The sequence below is a fragment of the Muntiacus reevesi genome, chromosome 16 (genome assembly GCF_963930625.1).
Source record: "Muntiacus reevesi chromosome 16, mMunRee1.1, whole genome shotgun sequence".
In the NCBI taxonomy this organism is placed as follows: domain Eukaryota; kingdom Metazoa; phylum Chordata; class Mammalia; order Artiodactyla; family Cervidae; genus Muntiacus; species Muntiacus reevesi.
In genome coordinates, this window is record NC_089264.1 from 34,450,113 (window position 1) to 34,474,826 (window position 24,714).

The 24,714-nt window shown below is 39.8% G+C and overlaps 1 protein-coding gene across 1 annotated transcript in view; it reads right to left on the reverse strand.

Annotated features, from left to right (window-relative positions):
- The window catches only part of HERC3 (HECT and RLD domain containing E3 ubiquitin protein ligase 3), a 137,273-nt gene that overhangs the window by 62,874 nt on the left and 49,685 nt on the right, over nt 1-24,714 (reverse strand). The window contains exons 5-11 of the mRNA XM_065907240.1: nt 24,630-24,712; nt 24,411-24,502; nt 22,748-22,878; nt 22,013-22,173; nt 19,711-19,787; nt 5,392-5,516; nt 3,818-3,877 (exon numbers count right to left, since the gene is read on the reverse strand). Of these exons, the coding sequence (XP_065763312.1) occupies nt 3,818-3,877; nt 5,392-5,516; nt 19,711-19,787; nt 22,013-22,173; nt 22,748-22,878; nt 24,411-24,502; nt 24,630-24,712 (729 nt within the window). The remainder of the gene's footprint in view (nt 1-3,817; nt 3,878-5,391; nt 5,517-19,710; nt 19,788-22,012; nt 22,174-22,747; nt 22,879-24,410; nt 24,503-24,629; nt 24,713-24,714) is intronic.

The window sequence follows — 24,714 nt, forward strand, 5'->3', positions numbered from 1 at the left end:
TCTCTGTTGGGTGGGTGGGATTGTGAGATGCTTAGCAGCGCCGCTGGCCTCTGCCCACCAGATTCCAGTAGTACACTCTCCACCACAGTAACAACCAAAACATGTCAAGAGACAATGCTGAATGTCCCCTGAGAAACAAATCAGCCTGGTTGAGAATCACTGTTCTAAAAGACCAACATCAACACAAAATTTTTTCCCTGGAGGAAAAGGCTAAGTATTGATTCTGAAATTAGATGGATGAGCTCTTTTCAGTTGCCCTAATGATACAAATGACTTTGCAATCTTTAACTGTAACTGAACAGAGTTCCTGAAGCAACCTAGTACAACCCAGTTAGGGACAGAATTGGGGGTGAAGAGGGGGGGTGCAACTGACACACAGAACTGAAGTCTAAGTCTTCATGGGATTTCATTAGCCTTGCCATGGACAGAAAAAGGATGGTGAGAAGGTCAGGACTTGGGATCACCAAAGATCAAAACCCATGACAAGACCTTTCTGTGGCCACAATATCTGCAGACAGGATAAGGCCTAGCAAGAACACTATTTACAACCTGGGAGTTTAGGCCAAATGCAATTTTCTGGTGGGCTGGGCTGGCCCTGAGTCCAAGGAGTCCCTGGAGCCTTCTTGGAACCTTCCCTAAATTCATTCGTTTTGAGAAAAGAAAAAAACATGGGAAAGAAGTCAAAGAAACAAGGAGATTATTTAAAGAAATAAGAATTTAAGAACAGAATTGTCTGCTTCCAGTTCAAGATGGCAGAGTAGAAGGACATCATGGGCTCATCTCCTTCTGTGAGATCACCAAAATTTCAACTAGCTGTTGAACAACCATCAACAGGAGGATGCTGGACCCCACCAAAAAAAGATATCCCATGTCCAAAGACAAAGAAGCCGCCACAGCAAGATGGTAGGTGGGGATGCAATCATGATAAAATCAAATTTCACACCTGCCAGGTGGTGACCCACAGACTGCAGAACAACAATAAAAAAGAAAGTCTCACACTATTGTAAAGGTTCTGAACCCCATGTTAGGCTTCGCAGACTGGAGATCTGACAAAGGGACTAGGAATCCCCTTGGAGTATGGCCTTGAGGGCCAGTAGGATTTGATTATAGGCATTCCAGAGGACTGGGGGAAACAGACTCTGGTCTTGGAGGGCACAAACAAAATTTGTGCCCTCTATGACCCAGAGGAGAGGAGCAGTGACCCCACCGGAGACTGAACCAAAACCACCTGCTAGTGTTGGAGGCCTCCTGTGGAGCTGTGCGTCAGCAGGGGCTCACGACAGGGACAAGGGCACTGGAAGGCCCCCCTGGTGTAAATCCTCATGGAGTTCACCATTAACCCTACCGTATAGCCCTTACACCCCGGGATAAGTTGCCTCAGGCCAAAAAACTACAAGGATGGGAGTGCAACCCTCCCCATCAGCAGATAATTGGATTAAACCTTTACTGAGCAAGGCCCTGCCCACCAGAGCAAGACCCAGTTTTTCCCACCACAAGCCCCTGCCATCAAGAGGCTTACACAAGCCTCTTAGCCTCATCCATCAGAGGGCAGACAGAAGAAGCAAGAAGAAGCGCAGTCTCACAGCAGCTAAAACAAAAACCACATTACAGAAAGCTAATCACCATGAAAGAGCAGAAAGTTATATCCCAGATGAAGGGACAAACTAAAATCTCAGGAAAACAACTAAATGAAGTGGAGACAGACAATCTTCCAGAAAAAGAATTCAGAATAACGATAGTGAATATGATCCAGGATCTTGGGAAAAGAATGGAGGCAAAGATTGAGAAGATGCAAGAAATGTTTACCAAAGACCTACAAGAACTAAAGAACAAAGAAAGAGAGATGAATAATACACTAGAAGGAATCAACAGCAGAATAATAAATGACCTGTAGGACAGAAAGGTTTAGAAATCATTGCCACAGAACAGAATATAGAAAAAATGAATGAAAAGAAGTGAAGACAGCCTAAGAGATATTTGGAACATTAAACACACCAACATTCACATTATAGGAGTACCAGAAGGAGTAGAGAAAGGACCTGAGAAAATATTTGAAGAGATAATAGCTAAAAACTTCCCAAACATGGGAAAGAAAATAGTCAACCAAGTCCTGGAAGCACAGAGTCCCAGGCAGGATAAACCCAAGGAGGAGCACATCAAGACACATGGTAATCAAACTGACAAAAATTAAAGACCAGAGATAAAACATTAAAAGCAACAAGGGAAAAATGACAAATAACATATAAGAGAACTCCCATCAGGCTATCTGCTGATTTGAAACTCTAATGGCGTGATATATGTCAAGTGATAAAAGGGAAGAACCTCAACCAAGAATACTCTACCCCTCAAGGCTCTCCTTCAGATTTGATAGAGAAATCAAAAGCTTTCAGACAAGCAAAAGTTAAGAGAATTCAGTATCAGCAAACCAGCTTTACAACAAATGTTAAAGGAACTTCTCTAGGCAGAAAACACAAGAGAAGGAAAAGACCCACAGAAAATAAATCCAAAATAATTTAAAAAATGGTAATAGGATCACACATATCAATAATCACCTTAAATATAAACAGATTAAAAGCACCAACTAAAAGACATACACTAGCTGAGCAGATGAAAACAAGTACATGTATGCACTTTCACCTACCACATCACTCTGCTTGATATCCCCCTCAAATTGTAATTATTTAATCATGCTCCCATTATGGCTCGCAATTGTAATTATCTTTTATTTTTGTTTGGCTACAAATTGTGAAAACTGATAAACATCTTTTGCTATTGTGGCTATGTAACTATCACTCACTTAATACCATTGTATCATGACTGGTCAACAGAAAAATAATAGAACTCTGTATCAGCAAAACTAGGATCTAATAGAAAAACCTGTAATCACTTTTTAAAATCCACAGGCACATCAGAAACTACCTTGAAATTTTTTGAAAACTACAAATCTTCAGGTATCGCTTTTTTCTCCAGAGCTCCAGATGTTTCTAATGAGCAGTCATGTTTATAAACAGCTGGACTATATGACGATCTTTTTACTTTTATCTAGTTTGTTTCACGTTTTCTATTACATATTCAGCGCTCCCATTTCATTTAGTTTATGTTCTCCAACTTCTCCATCTCTTCTCTTTTTTTTTAATGTTCTTTCTCGAGCCCTTATTAAGTATAGTAGAAGAGCTTTTGTACACATATACATATAAATATGTATAATATATATTTTAGAAAACTTATGAATTCTTGCCTAACTAAAAAAATTTTGACATTTTGATTTTACTTGTTTGCCTTATTATGAACAGAATGTTAGATTTCTAATTAAAAACTAGATACACAACAAGCAAGAAACGTCTACTGATTACCATAGGGAACTACAGTCAATATCTTTTAATAACCATGATGGAAAATAGTTTCAAAAATAATATATGTGTATCTGTATAACTGAATCACCTTGCTGTGTGCCTGAAACACTGCAAAGTCAACTATACTTCAATAAAATATTTTTTTTTAGAAGAAAGAATTTAAGAACAAATATTATTAACATTTTGGAATAGCCTGAAAAATTTTACTTTTGATTACACCAACCCTTTATGAGATAATGTCTCTCTCTTAGTAATCTGCTTCTCTGCCAACTAGGCACGAGTCAGCACTGCCCTTCCTGGGGTCCTCTCACTCATCATCATCAGGCACTTCCATTTCTGTGCAGATCATACGCTTACCCACCGAGTTACGGCCAACCACCACCAAAGAGAACACAAGTCTTTCTCAGCCTTTGCTGAGTAAGCACCTGCATCACATGTGGATATTTTAAGATTAAGTCACTTACTTTTTCTCAAGAAAACTTCCATTCCAACAGGCTGCAGAAGATAATATCTGAACAACACCACTGCTCAGAAAGAAAAACGGGAAAGAAGTCTTTAATAATTATAAATAAATGGTTATTTAAGCATGAGCAATAGATTACTCCTCTATTCCAGAGTTTCCTTAATAGCTCCTCCTTCTTACCAAGGTAAAGCCTTGGAAAACACTGTGTCCTGTCTCAAAACGGACAAGAACCTACATTAAAGAGTATCAAAGCTACCAAAAGAAAACTCTAGGGCCTAATAATAATGACCTTGGACTTTCCTCCCACCAACCGTCTCTAAGACACTCCCCCCCTCACCTCCAAACACGAACCCAAAATAAAACCAAAAAAGATAACCTGAGCTGTTATTTACCAACACAGAGAGTATCTCTGCAAATTAATATCTGAACAAATACTTCCTTCTGTTTTGTTGCCCATCTCTGAAAGTACAAATGATTGAAGTAAGTTTTATTCCTATTAGCTAGATTTTCTGGGGGGAAACTGCCAGTTTCTGAGGACCCACTGTGATAATAGATGTTAGGAAGCTTGAACCCTCTTATTTAGTATAAGGGAAAGGGAAGGAACAAAACAAATATACAGTTGAGGAGGGGATCACAGTAACTTCTGTTAATCATAGGATCCAGGTCAGGAAGGATCTTTGGAGATCATTGCTTATATCCTATCGCTTGTCAATAAGAAAACTGAGAACTAGCAACGTGTCAAAGGCCCAGCCAAGAGAGTCTCGGTGACCCTACCCCACTACCCTCCCGGTGAGTCTAGTCCTGTTCCCTGCCCCTTCCAGACTGAACTCGTTGGCAGAGTCACCAAGCTTAGAGGGCTTCTGAGGACGGTCACAGAGGTGCTCTAGGGCATTCCCAATGAGCTCCGACTCAAAAAGCTGGTGCATCCAAAGGGTTCAGGGAATTTGCACCCTACAATCTATATCATAAAGTAAAATGCTTTATACACATATCTGGGAACAACTATCACCTAGTACACAATCTGATTCATTCATTCCTAAGAATCAGATTCTGTCGGAAAATGGAAAAACTGAGGAAAGCCAATGCAATATGTAAAAATATTAAAAAAACTCTTTTAAGAATGAAATACACCTGCTGAAAGGACTCAAATCCTTTAACTATACTTTTTTCTCTATCTCAACTAATCATTTTGAATAGGAAAATGCTAAATTATTCTGATTAGGTAAAATAAGCTTAGATTGGAATGCTTTGGAATAAGCATATGAAGAAAACTCTTGGGAGTTAAACAACAAAAACACTGAGCTTTCTTAGCAAAAAGGCCCACTCAGGTCTTCATCAGTTAGGATTTTTAAGGTCCAAACAAAGCAGGTTGTGGAATACACCTTGTGAGAAAATGGGGGAGCAACTTACTATGTTATTTCAGGCTAAGGGCACCAGATGTGTGCCCAAAAAACGACCCTTCAAATGCAAAACCCCATTTATAGTCACAACCTCAAGATGGAAGTAGGGAAAAATCACTAAGTTGGAGAAATTCCAATACATTTTGAAAAAAACTGAAAACAAGCAACCACATACTTGATTGTATTTGCACTGCTGTGTTCTGAGAGCTTTTGTCTCCAAACTGCTATGGTTTCATCATTTATTAAACTGGTATAATGTGCTTGGTTCATTGTCCTGAAGTCAACAGCAGGCGAAGAATTCTGAAGGATTAAATATGACAGCAAAAAAAAAAAAAAGAAATTACGGAACAGCAGGGATTTTTTTCTCATCTCCCTTTCCCTATATACTCCCCACTTGGTGTTTCACTTATGTCCAGGAGCGGGGGCGCGCTGCCCAGATCCTCTCTCCCTTCAGCACGGACCGCTCGCCCCGCCAGCTGCCTCAGTGTAAGCTCTGGACTGCCCCCGGCTGCACTGGCCTCCAGGAACTGCCCTGGGCGCTGGCCTCACTCCCCTCCTGTCAGTGGCAGGTGGGGATGTGGTGCCAGGCCCCAGCCCCCCGCCTCCAGAAGGATTTCCACCTGGGAAACAGACTCTGAACCTGAGATTTCTGTTTAAAGTCTGGGGTTGGGGGCAGTTCTAGAACATTCTCAGGATGAAGGAGGCAGGATCGGGCAGAAGGGGAAGCTGAACTGCAGCTGAGTGCCTCAGCCGATCTCATGGGTGCCGTGATGGCCCTTCAGTACCCTCCCCAGAGAAACCAGACCAGGACTGCTTCAGATTTCTTTCTCCCTCCGCTTTGAATCACCATAACATCAAGGTTTTCAAACTACTAATCATTTGCCTTAACTGTTCACCAAACTCCAACAATACGCATTATAAAAAGTCTATACAATCTATATTGTAAATAATCTATGAAAATGTAATGCCTCTTAATGTCTTGCTCAAAGTATACAGCTATAAATTTATAGGAAAGATAACAAAAAAGACATATCAATAATGGCCTTTAAAACCCCAAATGCTGCACAGTGCTACATAATAAGCACTTTTCCTAAAATTGCTATTTTTCAACTTATTTTCCCCAAATCTAATCATGGTCTAGAACTAGAGAAAAATTTAAAGTGCTTTATGTCTCCTGTACTTGTCACTAGAACAGAGGGGAAAAAGCAATATTAAAACATTAACCAGATGATCATAAAAACACAACTTTCAAAGTAAATATTCTTGGTTATTTTCTCAGAGGGATGAGTTAAGACAGCATTATAAGGGGAAAGGAAGTGAGCATGTAACAGACTAGAGTCGTCTGCCAAAGTTCATGATCCTCTGGTTTTTGATAAATATTTTAACAAAAATGACCACAGAAATCTGTTAAGAGAACAAAAGCCATCTTGAACTGCATAGAGAAAAACTGAGAGACAAAATAGACACTTGAAAACACACAAACAAGACTGTCTCTCCACCATGGTCTTAAAACCAGTCATTATGTAAATTTTAATTACTTCCCCCGTTCAAAGGAGCAGCTGAACACAGACACAAACACATACTTAAAATATAAACATGTTACTATTTTCTCATTCTTCACCCCAAGTCCAATAAACCACAGATGCCTTGGATGAAATACAATCTCAGAATCAAACATAAAGACCCAAGAAAAAGCACTGATTTCCCATGCCTTAGAATTACATACAGCCTCAAAAGAAAAAATTGGTGTAGGTTAGTGTAGCCAACTTTGGCTGCACTTTGGATCACCAAGGCTTTCAAAAATCCTGACGACCAAGTTACACTCTAAACAAGTTAAATCAGAATTTCTGGAGATACTGAGTCTTTTTAAGACTCCTAGGTCTTAAGTCATTAATTATCTAGTATATTTGCATGGTGACAGATGGTAGCTAGACTCATTGTGGCGATCATTTCAAAATTATAGAAATATAAATCACTATGTTGTGTATCAGGAACTAAAATAGTGTTGTAAGTTAATATATTTAAAAATCAAACAAAAAAGCTCATAGAAAAAGAGATCAGATTTGTGATTACCAGAAGCAGGGAGTGGGGTATGTGGGATTGGCAATAGGCAGTCAGAAAGCACATACTTCAAGTTATAAGATAAATAAATAAAAAGTGTGTAATAAAAAACATGATAAATATAATTAACGCTCAATTTAGTTGCTCACTCATGTCCGACTCTTTGCAACCCCAATAATTAACAAAAGAGTCCAAAATGCAGTAATTGGGTGCAATCTCAAAAATGAAAGAATAATCTCTCTTCATTTCCAAGGCAAACCATTCAATATCACAGTAATCCAAGTCTATGTCCCAATCAGTAATGCAGAAGAAACTGAAGTTGAAGGGTTCCATGAAGATCTACCAGACCTACAAGACCTACCTTCTAGAACTAATATCCAAAAAAGATGTTCTCTTCATTACAGGGGACTGGAATGCAAAAGTAGGAAGTCAAGAGATACCTGGAGTAACAGGTAGATTTGGCCTTGGAGCAAAAAATGAAGCAGGGCAAAGGCTAACAGAGTTTTCCCAAGAGAATGCACTGGTCAAACACCCTCTTCCAACAACACAAGAGGAGACCCTACACATGGACATCACCAGATGGTAAATATCAAAATCAGATTGACTATATTCTTTGCAGCCAAAGATGGAGAAGCTACATACAGTCAGCAAAAACAAGACCAGGAGCTGACTATGGCTCAGATCATGAACTCCTTATTGCCAAATTCAGACTTAAATTGAAGAAAGTAGGGAAAACCACTAGACCATTCTGGTATGACCTAAATCAAATCCCTTACGATTATACAGTGGAAGTGACAAATAGATTCAAGAGATCAGATCTGATAGACAGAGTGCCTGAAGAACTATTGACTGAAGTTCGTGACATTTTACAGGAGGCAGGGATCAAGACCATCCCCAAGAAAAAGAAGTGTAAAAAGGCAAAATGGTTGTCTGATGAGGCCTTACAAATAACTGAGAAAAAAAGAGACGCGAAAGGCAAAGGAGAAAAGGAAAGATATACTTCTTTGAATGCAGAGTTCCAAAGAATAGCAATGAGAGATAAGGCAGTCTTCCTCAGTGATCAATGCAAAGAAATAGAGCAAAACAACAGAATGGGAAAGACTAGAGATCTCTTCAAGAAAATCAGAGCTACCTGGAGGAGCCAAGATGGCGGAGGAATAGGATGGGGAGACCACTTTCTCCCCTATAAATTCATCGAAAGAACAATTGAATGCAGAGCAAACTTCACAAAACAACTTCTGATGGCTAGCTGAGGTCATCAGGCGCCCAGAAAAGCAGCCCATTGTCTTCGAAAGGAGGTAGGACAAAATATAAACGATAAAAAGAGAGACAAAAGAGCTGGGGACGGAAATCCGTCCTGGGAAGGGAGTCTTAATAGAGGAAGTTTCCAAACACCAGGAAACCCTCACACTGGTGGGTCTGGGGGAAGTTTTTGAATCTCGGAGGGCAACCTAACTGGGAGGGGAAAAATAAATAAAACCCACAGATTACGCGCCTAAGAGCAACTCCCAGCAGAAAAGTACCCCAGACGCCTGCATCCGCCACCAGCAAGTGGGGGCGGAAAGGAGAGGAGCGGGCGGCATTGCTTGGGGTAAGGACCGGGCCTGAGTGCCCTGAGGACAATCGGAGGGAGCTTTTATGAGTTACCAACTTAAACTGTGGGACAGCAAAAGAGAGAGAGAAAATTAACCAGCCCGAACACACTGCCGACCATTGGCAGAACAAAGGGTCTGAGCAAGTCCAGAGAAGAGCTCGCAGGCTGCGGACCGGCCCAGCCCCGCTGGAGGCAGGAGGCAGGGGGGAGGGGAAAGGGGCAGGCTCGGCCCCAAGGACCACATCCCCTACCGCACTGCAAACAGGCCTCCAGTTTCTAACCAAAGACTTCCTGAGATTCTGGATGGTCGACATCTGCCGGGAGGGTCGCGGCGAGACACAGGGCGCAGGCACCCGACTGGCGGTGGCGGGCGGGGACTGGGGCTGGGGACGCGGAGGGGAGAAGGCGCACCGCACCTGGGGGAGAGAGCGCCCGTCAAGCTCCTGGCGGCCTGAGCTGCTCGGCCGGGGAAGGCACAAAACGCAGGCGCAACCGAGTCCGCGCTTTTGTGGAGTACCCGAACACTGGAACTGCACGCAACTGCAGGGCTCGCCCCGTATAGACCAGCCGGGAGCCTGAGCAGCGTAGACGGGGAAAGCAGCGCCAGTTCCTCCCTACAGCGCGACGGAACTAGCAACCTGAATAAGAGTCCACCTCCGCCCGCCTGTTTCAGGGTGGAAATTAGGCACTGAAGAGACCGGCAAACAGAAGCCAAATAAACAAAGGGAACCGCTTCAGAAGGGACCGGTGCAACAGATTAAAATCCCTGTAGGTAACACCGACTACACCAGAAGGGGCCTGTAGATATCGAGAAGTGTAAGCTGGAACAAGGAGCTATCTGAAACTGAGCCGAACCCACACTGACTGCAACAGCTCCAGAGAAATTCCTAGATATATTTTTACTTTTTTTTAATTAAAAATTTTTTTTTCTTTTTTATTTTTTCTCTTTTATTTTCTTTTAAAATTCCCTATTACTCCATTACTCCTTAACTTTCATTTTCATAGATTTTTACAATTTTTTTAATTAGGAAAAACTTTTTTCATTTCTTTTTTCTTTTTCTCTTATTTCCTTTTAAAGTCCTCTATTACTACTCTACTACTCCTTAATTTTCATTTTCATTTCACTATAACTTGCAAAAAAAAAAGAGAAGCCCTATTTTTAAACCAAACTTCATATATATTTCTAAAATTTTCTGTGTTTTTGCTTTTAATATTGTATTTTTAAGTCTACTCTAGATTTTTAATCTTTGTTTTTCAGTATGTGATATAAATTTTGGACATTTAAGAATCCAATATTCAGTTCCCATTTTTATTCAGGAGTGTGTTGATTACTCTGTCCCAATCTTGACTCTGTTTTCTACCTCAGAACACCTCTATTTCCTCCTTTCCCCTTCTCTTCCCAATCGAATTCTGTGAATCTTTGTGGGTGTCTGGGCTATGGAGAACACTCCGGGAACAGACAACTGCATAGATCTCTCTCTCTCCTCTTGAGTCCCCCTTTTTCTCCTCCTGCTCATCTCTATCTCCCTCCTCCCTCTCCTCTTTTTCATGTAACTCTCTGAATCTCTCTGAGTGTCCCTCACGGCAGAGAATCTTTTCATCATTAAACTACAAGTTTTATTATCAGTGCTGTATAGTTGGGGAAGTCTTGAGAGACTACTGGAAGAATAAAACTGAAATCCAGAGGCAGGAGACTTAAGCCCAAAACCTGAGAACACCAGAAAACTCCTGACTACATGGAACTTTAAGTAATAAGAGACAGTCCAAAAGCCTCCATACCTACACTGAAACCAACCACCACCCAAGGACCAATAAGTTTCAAAGCAAGACATACCACGCAAATTCTCCAGCAACGCAGGAACATAGCCCTGAACGTCAACATACAGACTGCCCAAAGTCACACCTAACACATGGACCCATCACAAAACTCATTACTGGGCACTCCATTGCACTCCAGAGAGAAGAAATCCAGGTCCACGCACTAGAACACCAACGCAAGCTTCCCTAACCAGGAAACCTTGGCAAACCAATCGTCCAACCCCACCCACTGGGTGAAACCTCCAAAATAAAAAGGAACCACAGACCACCAGAATACAGAAAGCCCACTCCAGACACAGCAATCTAAACAAGATGAAAAGGCAGAAAAATACCCAACAGGTAAGGGAACATGAAAAATGCCCACCAAGTCAAACAAAAGAGGAGGAGATAGGGAATCTACCTGAAAAAGAATTTAGAATAATGATAATAAAAATGATCCAAAATCTGGAAAACAAAATGGAGTTACAGATAAATAGCCTGGAGACAAAGATTGAGAAGATGCAAGAAATGTTTAATAAAGACCTAGAAGAAATAAAAGAGAGTCAATTAAAAATTAATAATGCAATAAATGAGATCAAAAACACTCTGGAGGGAACCAAGAGTAGAACAACGGAGACAGAAGATAGGATAAGTGAGGTAGAAGATAAAATGGTGGAAATAAATGAAGCAGAGAGGAAAAAAGAAAAAAGAATCAAAAGAAATGAGGACAACCTCAGGGACCTCTGGGACAATGTGAAACGCCCCAACATTCAAATCATAGGAGTCCCAGAAGAAGAAGAAAAAAAGAAAGGCCATGAGAAAATACTCGAGGAGATGATAGCTGAAAACTTCCCTAAAATGGGGAAGGAAATAGCCACCCAAGTCCAAGAAACCCAGAGAGTTCCAAACAGGATAAACCCAAGGTGAAACACCCCAAGACACATATTAATCAAATTAACAAAGATCAAACACAAAGAACAAATATTAAAAGCAGCAAGGGAGAGACAACAAATAACACACAAAGGGATTCCCATAAGGATAACAGCTGATCTATCAATAGAAACCCTTCAGGCCAGAAGGGAATGGCAGGACATACTGAAAGTAATGAAAGAGAATAACCTACAACTTAGATTACTGTACCCAGCAAGGATCTCATTCAGATATGAAGGAGAATTCAAAAGTTTTACAGAAAAGCAAAAGCTGAGAGAATTCAGCACCACCAAACCAGCTCTTCAACAAATGCTAAAGGATCTTCTCTAGACAGGAAACGCAGAAAGGTTATGTAAACGTGAACCCAAAACAACAAAGTAAATGGCAACGGGACCACACCTATCAATAATTACCTTAAATGTAAATGGGTTGAGTGCCCCAACCAAAAGAGAAGAGACTGGCTGAATGGATACAAAAACAAGACCCCTATATATGCTGTCTACACGAGACCCACCTCAAAACCAGAGACACATACAGACTAAGAGTGAAGGGCTGGAAAAAAATATTTCACGCAAACGGAGAACAAAAGAAAGCAGGAATCGCAATACTCATATTAGATAAAATGGACTTTCAAATAAAGGATGTGAAAAGAGACAAAGAAGGACACTACATAATGATCAAAGGATCAATCCAAGAAGAAGACATAACAATTATAAATATATATGCACCCAACATAGGAGCACCACAATACGTAAGGCAAATGCTAACGAGTATGAAAGAGGAAATTAATAGTAACACAATAATAGTGGGAGACTTTAATACCCCACTCACAACTATGGATAGATCAACTAAACAGAAAATTAACAAGGAAACACAAACCTTAAATGACACAATGGACCAGCAAGACCTAATTGATATCTATAGGACATTTCACCCCAAAACAATCAACTTCACCTTTTTCTCAAGTGCACACGGAACTTTCTCCAGAAGAGATCACATCCTGGGCCATAAATCTAGTCTTGGAAAATTCAAAAAAATTGAAATCATTCCAGTCATCTTTTCTGACCACAGTGCAGTAAGATTAGATCTCAATTACAGGAAAAAAATTGTTAAAAATTCCAACATATGGAGGCTAAATAACACGCTTCTGAATAACCAACAAATCATAGAAAAAATCAAAAAAGAAATCAAAATATGCATAGAAATGAATGAAAATGAAAACACAACAACCCAAAACCTTTGGGACACTGTAAAAGCAGTGCTAAGGGGAAGGTTCATAGCATTACAGGCTTACCTCAAGAAACAAGAAAAAAGTCAAATAAATAACCTAACTCTATATCTAAAGCAACTAGAGAAGGAAGAAATGAAGAACCCCAGGGTTAGTAGAAGGAAAGAAATCTTTAAAATTAGGGCAGAAATAAATGCAAAAGAAACTAAAGAGACCATAGCAAAAATCAACAAAGCTAAAAGCTGGTTTTTTGAAAAAATAAACAAAATTGACAAACCATTAGCAAGACTCATTAAGAAACAAAGAGAGAAGAACCAAATTAACAAAATAAGAAATGAAAAGGGTGAGATCACAACAGACAACACTGAAATACAAAGGATCATAAGAGACTACTACCAGCAGCTCTATGCCAATAAAATGGACAACTTGGATGAAATGGACAAACTCTTAGAAAAGTATAACTTTCCAAAACTGAACCAGGAAGAAATAAAAGATCTTAACAGAGCCATCACAAGCAAGGAAATCGAAACTGTAATCAGAAATCTTCCAGCAAACAAAAGCCCAGGACCAGATGGCTTCACAGCTGAATTGTACCAAAAAATTTAGAGAAGAGCTAACATCTATCTTACTCAAACTCTTCCAGAAAATTGCAGAAGAAGGTAAACTTCCAAACTCATTCTATGAGGCCACCATCACCCTAATTCCAAAACCAGACAAAGATGCCACAAAAAAAGAAAACTACAGGCCAATATCACTGATGAACATGGATGCAAAAATCCTTAACAAAATTCTAGCAAACAGAATCCAACAACATATTAAAAATATCATACACCATGACTAAGTGGGCTTTATCCCAGGAATGCAAGGATTCTTTAATATCTGCAAATCAATCAATGTAATACACCACATTAACAAATTGAAAGATAAAAACCATCTGATTATGTCAATAGATGCAGAGAAAGCCTTTGACAAAATTCAACACCCATTTATGATTAAAACTCTCCAGAAAGCAGGAATAGAAGGAACATACCTCAACATAATAAAAGCTATATATGACAAACCCACAGCAAGCATTACCCTCAATGGTGAAAAATTGAAAGCATTTCCCCTGAAATCAGGAACAAGACAAGGGTGCCCACTCTCACTACTACTATTCAACATAGTGTTGGAAGTTTTGGCCACAGCAATCAGAGCAAAAAAGACGTAAAAGGAATCCAGATAGGAAAAGAAGAAGTGAAACTCTTGCTGTTTGCAGATGACATGATCCTCTACATAGAAAACCCTAAAGACTCTTCGAGAAAATTACTAGAGCTAATCAATGAATATAGTAAAGTTGCAGGATATAAAATTAACACACAGAAATCCCTTGCATTCCTATACACTAACAATGAAAAAACAGAAAGAGAAATTAAGGAAACAATACCATTCACCACTGCAACAAAAAGAATAAAATACTTAGGAGTATATCTACCTAAAGAAACAAACGACCTATACATAGAAAACTATAAAACACTGATGAAAGAAATCAAAGAGGACACAAACAGATGGAGAAACTTACCGTGTTCATGGATTGGAAGAATCAATATTGTCAAAATAGCTATTCTACCCAAAGCAATCTATAGATTCAAAGCAATCCCTATCAAGCTACCAACAGTATTTTTCACAGAACTAGAACAAATAATTTCACAATTTGTATGGAAATACAAAAAACCTCGAATAGCCAAAGTAATCTTGAGAAAGAAGAATGGAACTGGAGGAACCAACCTGCCTGACTTCAGACTCTACTACAAAGCCACAGTCATCAAAACAGTATGGTACTGGCACAAAGACAGAAATATAGATCAATGGAACAGAATAGAAAGCCCAGAGATAAATCCACGAACCTATGAACACCTTATCTTCGACAAAGGAGGCAAGGATATACAATGGAAAAAAGACAACCTCTTTAACAAGTGGTGCTGGGAAAACTGGTCAACCACTTGTAAAAGAATGAAACTAGAACACTTTCTAACACCATACACAAAAATAAACTCAAAATGGATTAAAGATCTAAATGTAAGACCAGAAATTATAAAACTCCTAGAGGAGAACATAGGCAAAACACTCTCCGACATGAATCACAGCAGGATCCTCTATGACCCACCTCCCAGAATATTGAAAATAAAAGCAAAAATAAACAAATGGGACCTAATGAAACTTAAAAGCTTTTGCACAACAAAGGAAACTATAAGCAAGGTGAAAAGACAGCCCTCAGATTGGGAGAAAATAATAGCAAATGAGGAAACAGACAAAGGATTAATCTCAAAAATATACAAGCAACTCCTGCAGCTCAACTCCAGAAAAATAAATGACCCAATCAAAAAATGGGCCAAAGAACTAAACAGACATTTCTCCAAAGAAGACATACAGATGGCTAACAAACACATGAAAAGATGCTCAACATCACTCATTATCAGAGAAATGCAAATCAAAACCACAATGAGGTACCATTACACGCCAGTCAGGATGGCTGCTATCCAAAAGTCTACAAGCAATAAATGCTGGAGAGGGTGTGGAGAAAAGGGAACTCTCTTACACTGTTGGTGGGAATGCAAACTAGTACAGCCACTATGGAGAACAGTGTGGAGATTTCTTAAAAAACTGGAAATAGAACTGCCATATGACCCAGCAATACCACTTCTGGGCATACACACTGAGGAAACCAGATCTGAAAGAGACACGTGCAGCCCAAAGTTCATCGCAGCACTGTTTATACTAGCCAGGACATGGAAGCAACCTAGATGCCCATCAGCAGACGAATGGATAAGGAAGCTGTGGTACATATATACCATGGAATATTACTCAGCCGTTAAAAAGAATTCATTTGAATCAGTTCTAATGAGATGGATGAAACTGGAGCCCATTATACAGAGTGAAGTAAGCCAGAAAGATAAAGAACATTACAGCATACTAACACATATATATGGAATTTCAAAGATGGAAATGATAACCCTATATGCAAAACAGAAAAAGAGACACAGATGTACAGAACAGACTTTTGGACTTTGTGGGAGAAGGCGAGGGTGGGATGTTTCGAGAGAACAGCATGTATATTATCTATAGTGAAACAGATCACCAGCCCAGGTGGGATGCATGAGACCAGTGCTCGGGCCTGGTGCACTGGGAGGACCCAGAGGAATCAGGTGGAGAGGGAGGTGGGAGGGGGGATCGGGATGGGGAATACGTGTAACTCTATGGCTGATTCATGTCAATGTATGACAAAACCCACTACAATGCTGTAGAGTAATTATCCTCCAACTAATAAAAATAAATGAAAAAAAGAAAAAAGAAAATCAGAGCTACCAAGAGAACATTTCATGCAAAGATGAGCACAATAAAGGACAGAAATGGCATGGACTTAACAGAAGCAGAAAAGATTAAAAAGAGGTGGCAAGAATACACAGAAGAGCTATACAAAAAAGAGCTTCATGACCCAGATAACCACGATGGTGTGATCACTCACCTAGAGCCAGACATCCCTGAATGCTAAGTCGAGTGGGCCTTAGGAAGCATCGGTACAAACAAAGCTAGTAGAGGTGATGGAGTTGCAGTTGAGCTATTTCAAATCCTAAAAGAGGATACTGTGAAAAGTGCTGCACTCAATATGCCAGCAAATTTGGAAAACTCAGCAGTGGCCACATGACTGGAAAAGGTCAGTTTTCATTACAATCCCAAAGAAAAGCAATACCAAAGAATGTTCAAACTACTGCACAATTGCACTCATCTCACATGCTAGCAAAGTAATGCTCAAAATTCTCCAAGCCAAGCTGCAATAATACATGAACCATGAACTTCCAGATGTTCAAGCTGGTTTTAGAAAAAACAGAGGAACCAGAGATCAAATTGTCAACATCCACTGGATCATCACAAAAGCAAGAGAGTTCTAGAAAAACATCTACTTTTTATTTATTGACTATGCCAAAGCCTTTGACTGTGTGGATCACAACAAACTTTGGAAAATTCTTAAAAGAGATGGGAATAACAGACCACCTGACCCGCCTCCTGAGAAATCTGTATGCAGGTCAAGAAGCAACGGTTAGAACTGGACATGGAACAACAGACTGGTTCCAAATCAGGAAAGGAGTAAGTCAAGGCTGCATATTGTCACTCTGCTGATTTAACTTATATGCAGAGTACATTATGTGAAACGCCAGGCTGGATGAAGCCCGAGCTGGAATCAAGATTGCCAGGAAAAATATCAATAACCTCAGATAAGCAGATGATACCACCCTTATGGCAGAAAGCGAAGAAGAACTAAAGAGCCTCTTGATGACAGGGAAAGAGAGTGAAAAAGTTGGCTTAGAACTCAACATTCAGAAAACTAAGATCATGGCATCCAGTCCAATCAATTAATAGCAAATAGATGGGGAAACAATGACAGACTTTATTTCTGGGGGCTCCAAAATCACTGCAGATGATGACTGCAGCCATGAAATTAAAAGACGCTTGCTCCTTGGAAGAAAAGCTATGACCAACGTAGACAGCTTATTAAAAAGCAGAGACATTACTTTACCAACTAAGGTCCGTCTAGTCAAAGCTATGGTTTTTCCAGTAGTCATGTATGGATGTGAGAGTTGGACTATAAAGAAAGCTGAGCACCAAAGAACTGATGCTTTTGAACTGTGGTGCTAGAGAAGACTCTTAAAGAGTTCCATGGACTGCAAGGAGATCCAACCAGTCAATCCTAAAGGAAATCAGTCCTGAATATTCATTGGAAGGACTGATGTTGAGTCTGAAACTCCCAACACTTGGGCCACCTGATGCAAAGAACCAACTCACTGGAAAAGACCCTTATGCTGGGTAAGATTGAAGGAAGGAGGAGAAGGGGACGACAAAGGATGAGATGGTTGGGTGGCATCACTGACTCAATGGACATGAGTTTGAGTAGGCTCTGGCAGCTGGTGATGGACAGGGAAGCCCGGCATGCTGCAGTCCATGGGGTCGCAAAGTGTTGGACACAACTGAGGACTGAACTGAACTGAAGTAAATCTTGAGAGTGTCTTATAAAAATGGAGTATGTCACTACACAGATGCTTTTTCTTGGGTCATTAAGAGATTCTTCATGTGTCACGGTAACAGAGTAAACACATATTTTGACCAATCTCTGCATCTAAACAAATACCTAGGCTTAATAGCTTAAATAAAAGTGTACGGGTTTCAGTGTTTGTAAGAAAGAGCAATACCTTTCTAAGTCATATTCTATTTTCAGTTGCTTTTTTCTTTATCTTACATTTTTAATGCATACCACTCTTCCAGTTGTTTAAACTTTAACCTGCCCTGTTTCTACAACAATATGCTACTTTCACTTCCTTCTAATCAATGTTTAGTTTTCTGGTTTCAACAATGTTAATTACAGTAAATTTAAAATTCAACTACATATATCAGATACCATATTTACAAAAGGAATGAAACTAAGTTTTACACTGAATTTCACAGGAAAATTAAAGTTGGTTAATCAAACCACTTTCTTAGAGAAAGGAATACTTCAGACTGTACTACTTGTGGACACAAAGTAATTATCCCACAAAGATTCAGGGCTTTTCATATTTTGCCTTACTGGTATGTTAAAGAAACAAAGAATGGCTTCAGCTTTTCTCAAGGTTTCTCTGTGAAGCACTGAAGCTGGGCCTAAAATAGGTCTGAAGCAACAGCTCCAACTCAGCCCAGATGGCTGCAATCAACAGAACCTTCTGCAGCATCCTGACCTGGATAATATCTAACGTCAGTATCAGCTATCCAACCTGCAGCCTCAGACTCCACCACAACCTTTTCTATCGAAGTCAGAGAATGATACTGACTAGAAGGCAAGAATATCGTGTGTTGAGAGATGGCACAGTATCAGAGTAATGGGGATAGTTTCCAGCACCAACAGGGCCCCTTGGGTCCACAGAATTTTATTTTTCTTCCCAAGCTACTCTGATTCCTTTGTCATCACCAGCAGCCCTTCCCTGCTCTTCCAGGGGAGGGTGAGGATCAATGTACTACATATGGCTAATCCTCCCCAAGCGCTGACTGAATAAAAGAAGGGTCAGGGGAAGGGAAGGGAGGGAGGGAGAGAGGAGAGGAGCATAAGAGCAGCAGGGTGCAGAGGACAGAAAACAAACCTGTGGTGCTCACTTCAGAATAATTTTTCTCATCCAGAAAGAGGGGAATGTATTAAAGCCCTGTCATGGATAGCATCACCGACTCAATGGACATGAGTCTGAGCAAACTTCGGGAGATACTGAAGGATAGGGGAGCCTGGTGTGAAGTCCACTTGGTCGCAGAGTCGGACATAACTTAGCAACTGAACAACAACACCGATACTTAGCCCATGTTCTCTTCCACCTCCAACCCTAAGAGAATGTCATTCGCCCACCACAGGGATGCAGGAGACAACCTGAGGGAAATTTTAGTGTGGTTTTATAAGCAGACGGTAAATAATAAAGGATATCTGAATGGCATCTCTTATATTCAGTATATACTCAATCACATCAAACAAGTCGAGTGAGTTCTCAAATACATTTGTTGCTACTTAACAGGGAAGGAAACAATAGAAAGTCAAATAATCCCAAAGTTAGTATGAATTCTCTGAGGCCTCCTTAAGTCTCTTTTGGGACAAATCCAGATATAAATAAATAATTTTCAATTATAAAGTAGAACTCTGTGATTAAATACCAAGAAAATTATTGGTATTTCAAGAAAACAAAATGGAGATTACTTCAAAGTTTAGTCAGCTTATTTCAATAATATAAAATTGGTAGAAACAAAGAGTAATGCTGCTCTCATGTAATTATTATTTATTAAAATAAATATTGGCTCACCATTATTCCACCCCCAAGATAATAGTCAAAAGAAAATTTTACCTCATATTTGGAGCAAAGTACAAAAGTCTGGTCTCCTCCAGAGAAGATCTGCTTAACAATATGATATTTAAAGCGATCTGTCAAAAAATTTTCAAGAGCATGTTTTCAAACAATTATTTTTTCCTTGATCCCCTTTTCTAACATTCCAAAATATGTTTCTGAGTGGTTTCCTATTCATTTAATTATGTCAGAGAAGTAAGAAACCTCCTCTCCTGGCTCTCTTCCCAGGACTGTTTCTACTTCAGTTAAAACTAAACATATAAAACTGTATCTTCCACTCTAACCCCCTCTTCCTCCTGCCAACTGCCAGCTAGTCCTGACCTCGTTTCTATTTTTTCATTCTAACTCTGTCATGACACTGAAGTTTAAAACAGTCACTACTATAAACCGTAACGTCAGCTATGACACCACTTACAGCATCTGAGTGTGGAGGTCTGCTGCCACTTTGGATGAAGCTCGCCAGAGAGATGGACCTCCATGTCCTGCTTCCGCTTCGCCTCCCATCACACTGCGCCCACAGCGACACTCTCAGAGCACCGTCTCACTCAATTCTAATAGGCCACACTACTTCACACCTCCATGCCTTTCCCTTCTACCACGCCCAGAGCACACTGTGGTCTCCAGGAATGGCGCCCCCTAGAGCATGATGGAAAGGTGCTCCTGGAATGGCGCAGTTCCACGGTACTCACCACAGCCTACCCCTTCACCGCCCTCTACCTGGCTAACTCCAAACCATCCTTTAAGACACAGCTCAAACTTCCTCTCTCAGGAACACTGTGCTCCCAAATTACCATGAAGGTTCCTAAAACCAGCATTTATATAACAAATTGAAATTCACCTACTTACATTATAAGTTTTATCCTGTAATTAAACTTTGAAAACTTTGTGGTTTAAAATTAACCTATATACTGGAGTTTTTTAAAAAGTTGGTGTATTTCTTTTTTTTTTTTTTTTGGTGTATTTCTTAAATATATGCTCCCTAAGATGAGTACAATGTTAGAGAAAGAGAAATGCTAGCCTTAGAGAAAAAGAAATTTATAAATGATAGATAAGAGGACACCTAGCCATTTTTCCACTTTGGGGAACTTAATCAAAACGAAATCTTGTTTATTTTACATTTCAAGTTCCACTACATTCTTAGATGCTCATATATTCATTCCATGAATATTTACTGAGTGAAAAGGTTGTGCCAGACCCTGTGCTATATGGCAGGTTTACAAACAGGAAATGACTCTGAACCAGGGTCTCCTGCATTGCAGGTGGATTCTTTACCAACTCAGTTATCAGGGAGGCCTTCCCTGTACTTAAGTTTCTCATACTCCAGAAGGGTACTTATGGCTGTTATTGTTAAAATTCTGATTAAGCCATAACTGTGCCACTTTATAGCCTTCAAAATCGAAATAGTTATTAAATCACACTTCTTTGTAATGACTCTCCATCTCCATTTAAGCTTCTGGATTTATTGCTTCAAGTCACTCTTACTGAATGACTGCCTTATTTTGATTTCCAGTGAAATGAACACTGTGTTACTTAACTATTTTTTAAGAAACAGAAATGGCATGAAAAAAAACTCATGTCATATTGTGACCAAAATAGCAATCATAAAGGGAAGGTAACAAGAGTTCAAGCATTAAAAGCACTGGCTTGAAAGTTCACAGAGAACAACCTCATGGTTACCAGTGGCAGGCAGTGGGGAGATGTTCGGGGGGTGGTAGGTACAGTCTACTGAGGGTGAGATAGCCTACAAGGATGTTTTGTACAACACAGGGAATACAGCCAATATTTTGTGATACCTGTAAATTGAGTGCAACTTTTTTAAACTGCAAAATTTTTAGAAATTAAAAAGAACACAGGTTTTAGAAAGAGGCGGGCCTGGGTTTAAATTCTGCCTCCAGAATCTACATCATTTTGGGCAAGCTACTTAACCTCCTTAAGATTCAGTTTCCTCATCTCCAACATGGGGATAATAACTACTAGTTCTTAAGGTTGTTTTCAGTGCTTAGCATGGTAATGGAACTTGGTTAAGCCCTCAATAAATATAAATTTTCATTATCAGCAAAAATAGTAAATAAAATGTATATACCAAAATCAACATCCTTATGGCCAAAATAGAATTTTTGCTTTATTCTCTAGAATCTCAACTGTAGATACTAAGTGCTCAAGTATTTGTTGACTGACATTAGAATATCTCGCATGTATCCCCTCCAAAAGAACTGAAGGTTAAAAAAAAAAAATAGATGTTCTATAACAAATGTTTTTGGCACTTAAAACACCGTTAAATTTCAATAAACATCACTCTTACCAGCTCTGGCTGAAAGCTGGCCACTGTGGGCAGCCCAGTAACCTTTCACAGGAGAAGGGCACTTGACGTTACAAGTGTGTCCAGTTCCTAGTTGACCTCTGGCTCCACAACCAAATGCATAGATGAGCCCAGAAGAAGGCACAAAGGCTAGGGTGTGTTGTCTGGGGGAAAATAACGTAAGTTAACCCAACAGCATTGCCTCTACTGATAATGAATGAATACACACACTGACTTTTAACAACCATATGTGAGCAGCGCAACTCCTATAGGTGACCCCAGAGGCCTACCCCCTCATGTTTACACGTGCTTGTTTTTGCAATGCTGGATCTTCATAATACCGCCCTTCATTGATACACTAGGTCATTGGGATGGGGGTAAGACCTGGAAAGAGTTTAAGGGCCTGCTGCATTTGGGATGAACAGAAAGGGGTGGGGGGGAAATCAGCAAAATTTCCAAGATTTCTTTGAGGCTCTCTCACTTTCCTTTCTACATGTCTCCCTCACGTCAGGCTATCCTTTATCCCCAAAGAACTATGCTGACCCCATGTAGCTCTGCTTCTCTAAAACCCTTCCTTGCCACACCCTGCTCAGATTGAACTCTCTCCAAATTTTCAACATAGGTATGCATGCAGTTGATTTCTTAAAACAACGCTGGTTAGGAGTAGCCGCATCACTACACAGACAAGATCCATTTCTGAGTCTTAATAGATCTGAGGAAGTTCTTAGGAGCACTCACCTGCCACAAGCAATCTGAGTGACTTCACTGCCCATCAGCTCCAGAACTCTTCTTGGATTGACCTCATCATTCATGGAATCATGTCCAAGCTGCCCACAGGAACCAGCACCAAAGGTAAACACACCTCCACTCTAACAAGGAGCAAACACCACGTAAGTGCACTGTGTCTCTGAGTCTGGATACACTCCTCTTAACCTCTGTATACAAAATTCATATCACAACAGTCTGTACAACAACACTATGCCCGCTTGACTCTTAGACAAATCACTTCTTTGGAATGTTCTCTAAATAGAAAAGAGAATTTTAAAAAAGAATTTAAGACTACATCTTTATGGAACAAAGACAGTACTGTTCAAGGGAATGTGTGCCATCTACATATAAATTTTAAAAGTAGTTTAAAAGTACAACAATGTTAATAAACAGGAATACAAAAAAAAGGAGAAAAAGGTAGGTGAAATGAGATGAATTTTACATGACCATTCTTATGTAAGAAATTAAATGCTCCACAGATTCTTTAGTAAGATTTTTTTTAGCAGCTGTACTTTAACAAACACTAAAGCATTTTATTAAAGTGAATCTATAACAGTTTGTTCAACACAAAAATACTTTTTCATTCTCTCTAGATATGACTGTCTTAGAAGCAAAAGAAATAGGCTGAATAATGTTAAAACATTAACTACACTGCTCTTTCTTTTTTCATCATTCAGTTGCTCAGTCATGTTCAACTCTTTGTGACCCCATCGACTGCAGCCCTTTAGGCTTCCCTATCCTTCACCATCTCCCAGGGTTTGCTCAAACTCTTGTTCATTGAGTCAGTGATACCATCCAACCATCTCACCCTGCCTTCAATTGTTCCCAGCATCAGGATCTTTTCCAATGATTTGACTCTGCACATCAGGTGGTCAAAGTATTGGAACTGCAGCATCAGCATCAGTCCTTTCAGTGAATATTCAGGGTTGATTTCCTTTAGGATTGACTGGTTTGGTCTCTTTGCTGTTAAAGGGAGTCTCAAAAGTCTTCTCCAGCACCACAGTTGGAAGGCATCATTCTTAGGTGCTCAGCTTTATTTATGGTCCAGCTCTCATGTCCATACATGACTACTGGAAAAACCATAGCTTTGACTAGACGGATCTTTGTTGGCAAAGTAATATCTCTGCTTTTTAATATGCTGTCTAGGTTTGTCATTGCTTTTCTTCCAAGGAGCAAGTATCTTTTAATTTCATGGCTGCAGTCACCGTCCACAGTGATTTTGGAACTCCAAAAAATAAAGTCTCTCACTGTTTCCATTGTATCTCCATCTATTTACATTGAAGTGATGGGACCAGATGCCATGATCTTCATTTTTTGAATGTTGAGTTTTAAGACAGTTTTTTCACTCTCCTCTTTCACCTTCATCAAGAGGCTCTTTAATTCCTCTTCACTTGCTGCCGTAAGGGTAGTATCATCTGCACATCTGAGCTTATTGGTATTTCTGCCTGCAGTGTTGATTACAACTTAGGAACACAGAATATCGCTATATGTATTTCAAGGTTATAGATATTGAATTATTTTTATATACTATTCCTTCTCTCTCTAAAAGACACTATCAAAAATAATCAAGCAGTGATAATCATCCTTATTATAACAGTACCATAGAAGAAACCAGAATACTGAAGTCCCTTACTTTTGTAAGAACTGCTGTATGTTCTTCTCCACAACTGATATAGACGACTTTCTGTGTTCGCAGTAGCTTCACATGGCAAGGAGACTCTCGATCTAGAAAAAGAGAAATATCAGAAAGTCAGTATCATCTGTATTTGAGATGAAATATGCACAGTTTTCTTAGCCTCAATTTTGGGTCCCCCTTGATTCCTGATTCTCCTCTTCAGCTTGCTGCCTGAACCTCCACTTGGATGTCTAACAGACATCTCATTTTTAACATATTTAAAGCCCAATTCCCCATATTCCGCGACTCTGCCCACCTTCCT